The sequence below is a fragment of the Hylobates moloch genome, unplaced genomic scaffold (assembly GCF_009828535.3).
Source record: "Hylobates moloch isolate HMO894 unplaced genomic scaffold, HMol_V3 SCAFFOLD_19, whole genome shotgun sequence".
Taxonomy (NCBI): Eukaryota; Metazoa; Chordata; class Mammalia; order Primates; family Hylobatidae; genus Hylobates; species Hylobates moloch.
This window is the reverse complement of record NW_026652294.1, coordinates 9,466,205-9,480,526: the sequence shown is the minus strand read 5'-3', so window position 1 is coordinate 9,480,526 and position 14,322 is coordinate 9,466,205. Positions and strand designations below refer to the sequence as shown.

The 14,322-nt window shown below is 57.6% G+C and overlaps 1 protein-coding gene across 1 annotated transcript in view; it reads left to right on the top strand.

Moving 5' to 3' along the window:
• Positions 1-8,650: 8,650 nt before the first annotated feature.
• The window catches only part of MN1 (MN1 proto-oncogene, transcriptional regulator), a 52,381-nt gene continuing 46,709 nt past the window's right edge, over positions 8,651-14,322 (top strand). The window contains exon 1 of the mRNA XM_032138805.2: positions 8,651-12,586. Within this exon, the coding sequence (XP_031994696.1) occupies positions 8,803-12,586 (3,784 nt within the window). The 5' untranslated portion in view covers positions 8,651-8,802. The remainder of the gene's footprint in view (positions 12,587-14,322) is intronic.

Here is a 14,322-nt window from a genome sequence, read left to right as displayed (position 1 = left end):
AAGGAAAGTGAAGAGGAATGGAACACTGTAGAGCAAACAGGGACGCACCTGCCACATGCCAGCTGCTGCCGCTACTGACACATGGAGGATCTTGGCTTCAGACTCCAGCTGCACACAGGGCTCCTTCCTGGAAGATAAGCTCAGCCTGGGTCTTGGCATTGGGGGTGGTTCCTTCCAGCACTTGCTCCTTACCTCAGTGGAGATGGGGCGTGCAGCCATGGGTGTCCAAGAGGGTGGGGGACAGGAGACACAGGTGCCAATCGACAGTGTGATTTGAAAGGTGTCAGCTAATGACTGGTCCGTCCAAAGTTTTCCCATCATAGGTGCTTGTTTTGTTCTGTTTATGAGGCTGGCTCTCTGGCTAGGTTCTCGGTGGTAATGAGCCCACATTGCCGATGGCTGCAGGGAGGGAAAACGAAGAGGTGGGGAGGGAGAGGCTTGTGAGCATGCTAAATAGGTTTGTTGAATAATTATAAACCCTGCTGAACTTTTGCATTTTCTGACTAATTGTGTGGTATGTGATGCTTTATGCGTGATGGCTGTTTTTTTTTTTCCCCTCCTTTTTTGCTGAATAGGGACTTTTTCAAGGGGAGGCTAACTGGGCCCTGGAGTCGCTGGGGCCTCAGTTCCAGCCTGCGGGGCTGGTTGGAGTTATTTTGGGAGCAGGGCCTGGGTTCAGCATACTTTGCTTAGAGAATGGAAAATAGAAGCTCATAGCTGGATGCCGTCTGGGGAAGAGAAACCCACGTAGATGGAGACATTGGCAGGATGGCTCTAGGACCGTACGGATCTGAGTATGAAACCAGGCCCTGCCATGCAGTCACGATGTGGCTTTGAACACGTCGTTCTTGTACCAATCAGAGCGTCCATTCCAGAGGATAATGGAGATGCTTATTTCCTAGGGTTGCTTTCTGGATGCAGTGAGGTCTAAGAGAGTATCTGTGTTCAGAAAAAGGGAGGTTCATAGCACCATTGCAATTCATGCCTTCAAGCAAGGGTCTCATTTCTGATCCTCCATGTCACAAGCGAAGCGTGTTGCTGTGCGGTTGAGATACTGGCTCTGGCTCTGAGCTAGACTCATGAAAATGGAGCGTTCTCCGGGAAGGTTGGGTTGTCCAGGAGATCTGGAGGCTAGCGGCAAACTATGGAGCCTCAGCCCCATGCGTCTGGTACCTGGGAAGTTGAAATGCCCTATGGTGGCCACAGCTCTTCTCCTGTGCAGGTAGCCCTGCCAGGCCAAGTGCGCTGGGGATACTTCTTGTTTCAGGTATCTTTTGAGGGGAAATTCAGTGGCTCCCCTTACTGAAACCTTGTGATCAGACCCCAGAGACCTCAGGGGAGCAACGAAGTAAAACAATAGAGAAAGCAGGGACCCCTCTTTAGGGCTGGGACTCTCCAGGGGCTTAGACCCAGGGCCAAGCAGCAGAACTGTGGGCAAGGTGTCCTCTTTCCAAATGGTAGCCCTGGGTTTGAGAAAGGGAGAATCTTTGTGACTGATAGGTGGGCTAATGGTGAAGTTGTGCCGGGCCTGGTTTGAGTTCTGGCTCTGACTCTTACTTGCCATGTGACCTAGAGCAAGCTCCTTCACCTCTCTGTGCCTCAGTTTTCATCTTTATAAAGTGGGAAAAAGAATAGAACCTACCTCACAGGGTAGCTATGTAATATACTAACACTATAAAATATATTGTACATATGTAATTTATATAAGTTATATAGTGGGGACTGGGTGCTTTCTCACACTTTTGCCTCCCTCACACGTTTGGAGACAGGTCAGGAGGTGGTGATACTGGGCTTTGAACCTAGGAGATCTGACTCTTATTTAGAAATGCCCCTAAACCCACCCCAACTGAGAAATGGGCAGGAGGTCCTGCTCCGCAGAGACCAGCATCTGTAATCACTGAACCAAGAGGGGACTCTTGTCTGTGCACGGGCCTGAGATGGGAGAAGCAGCAGGCACGGTCCCGCTCTGTGCTGGCTGCTTGGGTAAAGACCTGAGACTTCCCCTCTCCCAAGCCTTGTTTCCAAGGAAACCAGATAAAGATGGCTCCTGGGGCCACATTGAAGGCAAAGAAAAGGGAGACCCTCAGGTCTCCACAGATCTTTTAAAACTCACCTTGGACAATGTCTCTTGGTCTTGCTTTAAACCTTTCCATAGCTCCTCAGAACAATGTCCAAACTTTCCTACCCGGCCTTGAGGTGCTCCTGATCCTGCCCCTTCCTCATCCTGCTCTAAACTCACTTCTGCTTGAACCTTCCTGCACCCCATCTAACATGATTACTCCTCTTGGAAAGTCCTGTGACCCTATTTGGTTGTCAAACTCCTATTCTACCTTCAAAACCCAACATTGGGAATCCTTCTCTATTTTCCCTCCTTCCTGTCGGTTATTTTATCCCTTACAGGTATGTAATGTAGTCCTTTCACATCAAATAGTAGGTTTCCTTTGATCTGGCTTGAAGGCTGGGACTGTGTCTTCTACATTTTTTCTTGAGTTCCTAGACCAAGCCCTGGCATATTATAAGCATTTTGTATGTACGTAATGAACAGATCGAGGAGAGACCCCAAAAGACAGACATTGTGTGTAGTAGCAAGATGGACGAGGTGCTGTTGCTTAGCAAACAGCAGACTATAGCTCCATGAGGGTCTCATGTCTTCTGACTCTAGTCATCTGCCCTCTCCTCTGTCCTGGTCATAGCTGGGGCTTCCTGGGATTGTGGTTCTGTTCTGCATCTCCCCGCATCCAAACACAGAAGAAATAATAATGGTCATAAGAGGGGCTGCCATTTAATGAATGTCTGTCCTGTGCCATACTCTGTTCCACTCTGAAAGCATTGTCTCCAATCCCTATGCTATATATCAACTGGCCTTGATGTCTCTTTCCAACAGGGGAAACTGAGGTTCAGAGAAAAAAGAATTTTGCTTAAGGTCTTCATAAGTGGTGAAGACAAGACTTGAATCTGGGTCTGTAATGCCCAAATCCTTGACCTTTCCACCACTGGCCCACTGGAGGGTCCTGTTCTGTCGACCCCAGGTGTCCGGAGAAGTAGCTTCCCCTCCAGTCCTTCTAGGAACACTGCCTGCAAGAAGGACTTGAGCTTCTGTGGCCCCGGTGAGTTTCCAAGCTCCAAAGGATATGGGGGTTAGAGGAAGAAGGCTAAGGATATTGCTCTGTGTGTGTGTGTGTGTGTGTGTGTGTGTGTTTGTACTAGTTTCTCATGTTTGTGTGGGCGAGGGAGACACTGAGAATAATATGAATCATAATTTTGACAACATTTGGTAATAATCACAGTGGTTGTAAAGGTTGCTAACACTTCTTGGCACTTACCATGTCCCCTGCACTGTGCTAAGTGTTTTACCTGACCTATCACATTCAGGTAGAGCAGGCCGTGTTAAGAGACAGGCTTCAGTGTCAGGGAGATCAGAATCTCAGCTCTGCCATTGTTTGACTTTGGGAAAATCCCTTGACTGGTGTGAGCCTCTGTCTCCTCATCTGTAGAATGGGTTCTGAGTCCCCACTTCATGGCGTTGCTGTGAGGATGACCATGGGTATAATGCACAAAGCACCAGCCTGACACGGAAGGAGCCTTCCATGTCCTGAAGCCAGTGGGCAGACTCATCCACTATGGGGAGGTGTGTGTGTGTGTGTGTGTGTGTGTGTGTGTGTGCTGACATCCCCACACTATGGAGGGGTGTGTGTGTGTGCTGACATAGCCACACGCTATGGAGGTGTATATGTGTGTGCGTGTGTGTGCTGACATCCGCACACTATGGAGGTGTATGTGTGTGAGTGTGTTGACATCTACACACTATGGAGGTGTATGTGTGAGTGTGTAAGTACATGGATGCTGACGTCCACACACTATGGAGAGGTGTGTGTGTGTGTGTGTGTGAGTACGTGTATTCTGATATTGCTTTGTGTGTGCATGTGAGTGCATGCGTTTGCTGACACAGCCACACACTATGGAGGTAAGTGTGTACATGTGTCTGTGCTGGTGTTGGGGGCCTACGGGGCAGGCACGAAGGCTATGTGCCTCCCGGGTGACGGGTATTGGGTGTGGGTTGCTTTGTGTTTCTATAGAGTGAGAGTTCACTGGTGGGCTGCAGGCTGAGGCTCCTGGGCTAGCTGAGCTGTGCCAGGCTCTCCATATCAGTGGTGAGTGTTCTGGGCAGCTCCCTGGGGGCCATCCCAGGCAGTTCCCCACTTGTCACCAGCTTAAAACATCCCTCTCCAGCTCTGGGGCCCCATCCAGCTGTGTCTCCTCCTTCCCTTGCCCAGAGGGCCTCCTCTGGCCGTTGCCAGCACACTCAGCGTCCCCGGAGAGGGACCTGGGGAGGGAGGATGGAGAAAGCCCTGGCGGGTGGAGGGCCCTGAGGCTCCTGCTGCTCCCGGCTCTGTGCCTGCGGGGACTTTGAATTCGTCTGAGCGCTAGGGGGCAATGTGTCTGTTCCAAAGAAACACTGCGGGACCTTGCGGGCGAAAGCACACACAGGCACACGCAGGGGCGCCCACACTGTGGAGGCGCACACGCCGGCGCATACACGGGCACAGATGGGCACAGGCTGTGAGGCACACGCCCTCACACTCGCAGAAAAAACAGATACACTAGAGCAGAGATACAGGCATGCAAAGGGTGAGGCAGCGGCACACACACAGGTACAAACGCAGTGGCTCACACACACAGAAATGCGGGTTAGGGGACAGACAGAGAACATGCACCAAGACCCCCAAAGATCCATGCACACACACCCACGCAGGCACGGACAGAAACACACGCAGATGCCCCGCCACCCGCATACAAGCAAAAGCACAAAATGCAGACGTGTGCCACACACCAGCACAACATTTGCAGTGTTAAAGAAAGGTGACCCAGACACACATCCTGAACAGAAACTCCACCAGGCCCAAACACTCCCCTTCTTTCAGCCACTCACACACCTTGTGGAGCTAACTCTTGGAAACAGCCCCAGAAAAATACTCCCACACACCCCCTCCCCGTCCCTGGAGCACACGGAATTATTCCACAGGAAACCTGCCCAGGTGTGCTGGAGACCCCCGCCCAGCCCTGTGTGAAGTCATGCCTCAGCTCTGCACATGCCCCCATCCAGGTCTCCCCAGACGACAGGCCTGTGAGCCATTCTTCCCACCCTCCTGGCCCACCCCCAGGCTCCAGACAGGTCCCCACTTTTCCTATTTCCTCCAGACACAGAAACACAGGCAGCTTTTAGGTGCTGCAGGAGACACCCATAGTCGAGAGCAGACTGAGTATGTGACCCAGTATCTTGGACTATGCCCAGGCCTTTGCCCATGTGGGGGCCTCTTCCTCACAACCAGGTTTTCCTATGGCCTCCCCCTTTTTGTCCAGGAGGTTCAAGATCCCCCCCGCTCTGTCTCGGGAGCCCCAGAGCCCCAGGGTCCTAGGCCCCGGGGGGAGGGTGTCACTGGAGGCCTACCTAAGCCTTTATTTCTTTGTGCCTAAATCAGCAAAGCCTCAGTCTTTTCTCTGGCTCTCAGTTCCCTGTCACTTTGCTAAGTAATAATTTCCATGTCCAATTCCATTTCTTTTCTAGTTCTGAAACCTCTAAGCTATCAGCAAGAGGATAGTTCACATGAAAACTAATTACACAAAATCAATATTTAATCACAGACCAACAACCTGATCCTGCAGAAAAATCCTTTAAAAACTCCACCGCCCTGTACAAATACTTCTTCCCCATGCTTATTTATGGACCCCATTTTTGATGGGGGTAATTTTCATTTTTAATTTCAAAAAAGAAAAAAAATATATGTCTGTAAACTTCCACAACAGGAAGGCCCCGGGAAAGGTCTTGGATCTGAGCTTGCTCTGGCTGAGTTTTAAAGTTGTTGGTTATTCCTGTTTGTTTATTTTTAATTAAAAAATTTTTTGGGTGGGCAATTTCTTAGAATTCTGCCGCTACCCCAAAGTTGAGCCCATTTCCGCCCACCCCCGGCATGTCGGTTCTGGGGTGGTTCTGGCATACTTAGCACTGCCTTCCTAGCCGCAACTCCGGGGAGCAATGAATCTGCGCGTACGACATGGTAACTTTTTAACTCCTGCCCGCGACGGTGGAGTGCTTAATCTAAGGTTTTTAAATAAAAAGGGCTCAGGGGTTGGTTTTATTATAACGTTTATTTCATTTCAGATTTCATGCGTAATTTAGCAAACGCTAGACAGACTCGGGCGATAAACACTTTCTTTTGTGGGGGGAAAAGGCATTTTTATACACCATGCTTAATTTTATTTAGATTTAATAGCGATATCAGGGGCACTTCAAAGAAAGTTCTTTTTTCGCCCTTCTCCTAAGAATGCGAATCTGCTAGCAAAATCGCCTCGTGATATTTTATGGCAAGGAAAATTAAAGGCCTTCTCCCCCCTCCTTCCCTACACACACGTTAGGGAAGAACACACACACACACACACGCATGCACACACACACACACACGCACGCAGGCGCGCGCACACGCACACGCACACAGGCGCACAGAATAAACACCTCTATCCTCCATCACCTCTAACTTCCAACTTCTAATTGCAAGATAGATTTCAGCCTCTGTGGGGATCAGGAAGATCTAAACATTTTAACTAAGATTATTGGGATAAATATTTCATAAAGAGCAGGGCAGATATTAAATTACTCCTATTGATTTTAGTATCACAGCCCAATTCCATTCCTCGGCCTCTTCAGTTTAATTGATCTCTTAAGGAGGCCAACTTCGCACCCGCAGAGGGCCTGGGCCTTGGACCGGGTGGCCCAGGGCAAGGTGTGCGGCCCGGCGGGTGCGCCCTCTTCGTGCGTGTCTTCTCGGGGTTCCCAGCCGCCTCGCAAGTCGCTCCGGTTACTGGGCTCAACCGATGTGCTCCCCTATAAAGTGGCTGAGTGACTGTGACTCCTTGGAGCCCACGCCAGCCGGTGAGAACCGGGAACCCCAGGCAGTGGGGAAGGGGAACAATTGTGAGCGCCCTAGTGACGGAGGAGTGAGCAAGCGCCCAGGTCTCTCGAGAAGAACCCTAACTTCGAGGTTCCCCGTCTGCTTTACCCTCCAAGAAAATCCCAGAGCCGGCTAACTTGGGCGCCGCTAGCGGAGAATGGAGTGTTCACCCCGGAGCCGAAGTGCAGTAGACACTTAGCGACTTTCCGTGGCGAGTCCAGGGTCTTTGCCTGGCGACCTCATTGTCTGAGCGCCCCGTACCGCTCACCGCCCACCTCCCCGCCCCCTGCCCACCCGGTGGGTCTCGCTCCAGTTGGGGGTGGGGAGTTGGGAACAGTGTGAATGGGAAGGGGGTGAACAAAGCCAAGCTCCCGCCATTCTCCTCCGCCTGCACCCTCTCCAGCTCGATGCTCCCGGAGGCCAGGGCGCGCCCCCAGCGCACTGATGCCGGACCCCGAGGAGAGGCGGGCGCGGGGGACCCCAGAGCTGGGGTAGTGCGGGTTCGTGGCGGGGGCCTCGGCGGCCAGGACCCCGGACCACCTTAAGAGCGAGCCCCGCCCCGGGCCCGGAGCTTGGGCGGCGCTGATTGGTGCAAATGTAATGGCTGAAATTGATTGCTGAAATGCAAAACTTGTTGCTGCTTCTCCCGGCGCTGGGCGAGAGGCAGACACAGAGAGGGGAGCCGAGACCCTCGGAACGCCCCACGCAGAGCCCCCCCGCTAGTCGGGAGAGGGGTGCGCAGACCCCCCAGAGCTGCCCCCGCGCCCCCCTCCCCCCATTCCAGGCTCTGAGAGCGCAGCGGGAACGCCTTAGCTTGCTCGCCCGGCTTGGCCCCCCGACCCGCGTACGCCCCCCTCCCTCAGGTCCGAGAGGGACTCGCGAAGCACCTCAGCACGGAGGCAGGGAACCGGAGGCTTGGAGCGACCCAACCCCTCGTCTCGCTGCCCTCCCGCGCCTGCAACGGTGCGCGGAGACTCCAGCGAACTCAGACACCCAACGGCGGAGGACAGAAGCGGCAGGCGGCGGACGTGGCCGCGAAGCTGCGCGCGGGGCGCAGCGCACCAGCTGCCGAGCAGAGGAGCCGCGCCTTTCCCCCGACCCTCGGCTCCAGCCCTTGGCGTCTGCCGCCTCCCAGCCCCTCTGCGTCCTCGGCTCGGGGCCGGCACCGGCGATGCCGAGCGGAGCCTCCAGTCCTCCGACCCGCTGAAGAAGCAGCAGCCGCTCGCCTGGAGCCTACTGGGATTGTGCGAGCGGATCGTGCTCGGTGGAGGCTCGGGCTGCAGGGCGCGGGGACTCCGGGGGGCGGGGGGAGGGACCGCTCTGTCGGTGCCCGGCGCTAGCCGCGGCTTTGAAGGGTCTCCCTCCCCTGCCCTTAGCAGCTCTGCCACGGACTCCGGGAGGCTGCGGGCGGCGTCCTGGGGGCTCCCCAACAGACCCAATCGGACTTGAGAAGGTGATCGCTCTGCTCTCCCAACCCCCTTCCCTCCCCATTCCCCCCACTTAACTTTTTGTCTCCGTTCATCCGCGGCTTCGTCCCCTCCCCGCAGACCCACCCGCGGCTGTGACAACCGCCCGGGGCATGGGCCCACCAACACGGCTCCTAGAGGCCCCGCGGCCTCGCAAGATGTGAGAGGCCCTCCCCGGGCAGAATCGGAGCTTCGGGAGAGGAGCTGATACCCCGCCCCTCCTCCCCCCCGTCCCTCACATCAGGCGGGGTGGAGGTGCGCGCTGAGCCCCCGCGGTGCTGAGCGTCCCGGAGCGCCCAATCCTGGGCTGGAACGAGTAACTGGCCGGAGGCGCGCCGCGGAGAGCAGGCTGTCATGCCCTATTGATCCCCCTCTGCCCCCCGCCAAGTATGTTTGGGCTGGACCAATTCGAGCCCCAGATCAACAGCAGGAACGCTGGCCAGGGCGAGAGGAACTTTAACGAGACCGGACTGAGCATGAACACCCACTTTAAGGCCCCGGCTTTCCACACTGGGGGGCCCCCTGGCCCTGTGGATCCTGCCATGAGCGCGCTGGGCGAGCCCCCGATCTTGGGCATGAACATGGAGCCCTACGGCTTCCACGCGCGCGGCCACTCGGAGTTGCACGCAGGGGGGCTGCAGGCGCAGCCTGTGCACGGCTTCTTTGGCGGCCAGCAGCCTCACCACGGCCACCCGGGAAGTCACCATCCCCACCAGCATCACCCCCACTTTGGGAGCAACTTCGGTGGCCCGGACCCCGGGGCCTCGTGCCTGCACGGGGGTCGCCTGCTCGGCTACGGCGGCGCAGCCGGAGGCCTGGGCAGCCAGCCGCCCTTCGCCGAGGGCTATGAGCACATGGCGGAGAGCCAGGGGCCTGAGAGCTTCGGCCCGCAGCGACCGGGGAACCTCCCGGACTTCCACAGTTCGGGTGCCTCCGGCCACGCCGTGCCGGCCCCATGCCTGCCGCTGGACCAGAGCCCTAACCGAGCCGCCTCCTTCCACGGCCTGCCGTCCTCCAGCGGCTCCGATTCCCACAGTCTGGAGCCCCGGAGGGTGACGAACCAAGGAGCCGTCGACTCGCTGGAATACAATTACCCGGGCGAGGCGCCCTCGGGACATTTTGACATGTTTTCGCCCTCTGACTCCGAAGGGCAGCTGCCTCATTATGCAGCGGGTCGCCAGGTTCCCGGGGGCGCTTTCCCGGGCGCCTCGGCCATGCCTAGAGCTGCGGGCATGGTGGGCTTGTCCAAAATGCACGCTCAGCCACCGCAGCAGCAGCCACAGCAGCAGCAGCAGCAGCAGCCGCCCCAGCAGCAGCAGCAACAGCATGGTGTGTTCTTTGAGAGGTTCGGTGGGGCCAGAAAGATGCCTGTAGGTCTGGAGCCCTCAGTGGGCTCCAGGCACCCGTTAATGCAGCCTCCCCAGCAGGCCCCGCCACCCCCTCAGCAGCAGCCCCCTCAGCAGCCGCCACAGCAGCAGCCGCCGCCGCCACCCGGGCTTCTAGTCCGACAAAATTCGTGCCCGCCTGCGCTCCCTCGGCCCCAGCAGGGCGAGGCGGGCACGCCCAGCGGCGGCCTGCAGGACGGAGGCCCCATGCTGCCCAGCCAGCACGCGCAATTCGAGTATCCCATCCACCGGCTGGAGAACCGGAGCATGCACCCTTATTCCGAGCCTGTTTTCAGCATGCAGCATCCTCCTCCGCAGCAGGCGCCCAACCAGCGGCTGCAGCATTTCGACGCGCCCCCCTACATGAACGTGGCCAAGAGGCCGCGCTTCGACTTCCCGGGCAGCGCGGGAGTGGACCGCTGCGCTTCGTGGAACGGCAGCATGCACAACGGCGCTCTGGATAACCACCTCTCCCCCTCCGCCTACCCAGGCCTACCCGGCGAGTTCACACCGCCTGTGCCCGACAGCTTCCCTTCGGGGCCGCCCCTGCAGCATCCGGCCCCGGACCACCAGTCCCTGCAGCAGCAGCAGCAGCAGCAGCAACAGCAGCAACAGCAGCAGCAGCAGCAACAGCAACAGCAACAGCAGCAGCAGCAGCGCCAAAACGCGGCCCTCATGATTAAGCAGATGGCGTCGCGGAATCAGCAGCAGCGGCTGCGCCAGCCCAACCTGGCTCAGCTAGGCCACCCCGGGGACGTGGGCCAGGGCGGCCTGGTGCATGGCGGCCCGGTGGGCGGCTTGGCTCAGCCCAACTTTGAGCGCGAAGGCGGCAGCACGGGCGCCGGGCGTCTGGGCACCTTCGAGCAGCAGGCGCCGCACTTGGCGCAAGAGAGCGCGTGGTTCTCAGGTCCGCACCCGCCGCCCGGAGACCTGCTGCCCCGTAGGATGGGCGGCTCGGGCCTGCCCGCTGACTGTGGCCCCCACGACCCCAGCCTGGCGCCCCCTCCTCCTCCCGGTGGCTCGGGGGTGCTGTTCCGGGGCCCTCTGCAGGAGCCGATGAGGATGCCCGGAGAGGGCCACGTGCCCGCGCTGCCCTCACCGGGCCTGCAGTTCGGGGGCAGTCTGGGCGGCCTGGGTCAGCTGCAGTCGCCCGGGGCGGGCGTGGGGCTCCCCAGCGCTGCTTCGGAGCGCCGGCCCCCGCCGCCGGACTTCGCTACGTCTGCGCTCGGGGGCCAGCCGGGCTTTCCGTTTGGTGCAGCGAGCCGGCAGGCCACGCCGCACAGCGGTCCAGGCGTGAACTCGCCCCCTAGCGCGGGAGGGGGCGGTGGCAGCTCCGCTGGCGGCGGTGGCGGGGGTGCCTACCCGCCGCAGCCTGATTTCCAGCCCAGCCAGCGCACCTCGGCCAGTAAACTGGGCGCACTCTCGCTGGGCTCCTTCAACAAGCCCAGCTCCAAGGACAACCTGTTCGGCCAGAGCTGCCTGGCTGCGCTCTCCACCGCTTGCCAGAACATGATCGCTAGCCTCGGGGCCCCCAACCTCAACGTGACCTTCAACAAGAAGAACCCGCCCGAGGGCAAGAGGAAACTGAGCCAGAACGAGACCGACGGCGCGGCAGTGGCCGGCAACCCGGGCTCGGATTACTTCCCAGGAGGGACTGCTCCTGGGGCCCCAGGACCCGGAGGCCCATCCGGGACCAGTAGCAGCGGCTCCAAAGCCTCGGGGCCGCCCAACCCGCCAGCCCAGGGGGACGGCACCAGCCTCTCCCCCAACTACACCCTGGAATCCACGTCGGGGAATGACGGCAAGCCGGTCCCCGGGGGCGGCGGCCGGGGACGGGGTCGCAGAAAAAGGGACAGTGGTCACGTGAGCCCTGGCACCTTCTTTGACAAGTACTCGGCGGCTCCGGATAGCGGGGGCGCACCTGGGGTGAGCCCAGGGCAGCAGCAAGCGTCAGGCGCAGCCGTCGGGGGAAGCTCCGCCGGCGAGACGCGCGGGGCACCGACGCCCCACGAAAAGGCGCTTACGTCGCCATCCTGGGGGAAGGGGGCTGAGTTGCTCCTGGGGGATCAGCCAGACCTCATTGGGTCCCTGGACGGCGGGGCCAAGTCGGACAGTAGTTCGCCACACGTGGGTGAGTTCGCCTCGGACGAGGTGAGCACGAGCTACGCCAATGAGGACGAGGTGTCGTCCAGCTCTGACAACCCCCAGGCACTAGTTAAAGCGAGCAGGAGTCCCCTGGTGACTGGCTCGCCCAAACTCCCTCCCCGTGGGGTAGGCGCCGGGGAACACGGACCGAAGGCGCCCCCGCCTGCCCTCGGCCTGGGCATCATGTCTAACTCTACCTCGACCCCTGACAGCTACGGCGGCGGTGGGGGCCCGGGCCATCCAGGCACGCCGGGCCTGGAGCAGGTCCGCACCCCGACGAGCAGCAGCGGCGCCCCGCCACCCGACGAGATCCACCCCCTGGAGATCCTTCAGGCGCAGATCCAGCTACAGAGGCAGCAGTTCAGCATCTCCGAGGACCAGCCTCTGGGGCTGAAGGGTGGCAAGAAGGGTGAGTGCGCCGTCGGGGCCTCAGGGGCTCAGAATGGCGACAGCGAGCTTGGCAGCTGCTGCTCCGAGGCGGTCAAGAGCGCCATGAGCACCATTGACCTGGACTCGCTGATGGCAGAGCACAGCGCTGCCTGGTACATGCCCGCTGACAAGGCCCTGGTGGACAGCGCGGACGACGACAAGACGTTGGCGCCCTGGGAGAAGGCCAAACCCCAGAACCCCAACAGCAAAGAAGGTATATGCGCACCCGTTTTCCTCTCACTTCCCGGGTGACCCGCCCCATCCCCAGGGCAGGACTTAGCCTTCGCCCCTTGGGGTCCTTCGAGGTTTGGAGGGCACAGACCCTCCTAATCCCCAACTAGGAGCTGGTTATCCCACCTTTGCTTACACCAACGGCTGTGAGGACAGACCCCCCCCCCCCCCACACACTGCCCCCCAGCCCCCCACATGCTGCCAGGTAGATTCTAGTGCCACAGGGTGACAAAAACTTAGATGGCAGCCCTTTGGGAATCTTGTAGAGTACCCCGCCCAGCCTCCCCCACACCCCGGGTTTTAGCTGAGTTGCCCCTTCCCTTTCACACTAAGACCCCTCCCCACACTCAGCACTGAGGCTGGTTCCACTTTTTAGCAGCTGTGTGCCGCCTTCCCTGGCAGGACACCTGGGAAGTTGTGTTAGTGCCTCCCACCTTTTCCTAGTTAGTCAGCCTCTAGCTCTAGTTCTGTTAGGTGCCAGCATCTTTAGAAAAAAAAAGTTACCAGCCCTGGTGTCGGCAGCATCACTCAGAGGCAACGCCTAATTTGACATTTGTTCCTAATGAATAGCTATTTTATCTCTTCTTAGCTATCAGTTTCATTGAAAAACTGGAGACCTGTGGGGGTTGCAGGAGGCAGGGAACCTTTTCAGGGTGCATCTCCTTGACATTTGGTGGGGCTGGGGAGGGGGAATGCTGGGGTGGGGTCAGCTTGGACATCATTTGTGTATGGGGATACGGATATATACTCTTAAGACACAAAGGATCCGTGTTTGTCAATATCTTGCTTGGCTTTGGTGACAGATGTCCTGTCCCAGCTTTCGTTTGCATTCTAAGCACCCCCTCCCCACCAGGCCTGGAGGCCTTTAAGGTGGGAGGGGTGGGGTTAGTAAATGGGCTGCCATTCCAGTTAAAGTAATAACAGTTCTTTTTAACCTAAGGATGACTGGGTTGCTGTAGATATTTATTTTATCTGAATGGAGCTTTAAAATGTCTGTATATAAAGTGTGTGTGTGTATATATATATAGGTGTATATATAGATATGTGTGTCTCTATATGTATCTATCTATATCTAATGGCTTCTTAAAATCAGGTAACATCATTTTTTTCTTTCTATCTCTTTCTTTTAAACTATAGTTGAATTCCCTTGGTTTCCCTATCACCATGGAACCAGTGGCTGGCATTTTAACCTTGTTTTTAGAAATGTGTCCCCCCTCAATGCGATTCTTGCCCTCTTTTACAGTTCTTTCCTCCTCTGCCTTCGTTTCCCTCATCCTCCCCACATCCTGCCATGTCTTGACCCTGGATTTAAGGTGAGGGTAGGTTTTAGGAGAATGGCATGGGGGCTGGGGGAGGCAAGAGGAGAGGAAGCGGGAGTGGGCTGGGAGTTGGGTGGTTCAGAACTTGGGGCTTTCAAGGCGCTCATCCCGGGTAGCTTTCCCGCTTAGGTTTTCTAATTCATGAATGCAGCCTCTCTGCTTTTTCTCTTTGTTCCACGGTTACTGCCCAGCCCAGGACGCCCGGGACGCACTCTCTCATTTGAAGCTGGGTGTTTAGCATGCACAGCAGATGCTGCGGCCAGCATCAGCATTCTCCAGGCTTCTCCCAGGCAAGGCCATAAATTGGTTAGTTTGGGACCCTCAGCTTCTTCTCCCTTTTTTTCCCCCCTTTTTAAAATCGAGTTGGACACAACATCCTGCTTGCTCCCCTGACCCCTTT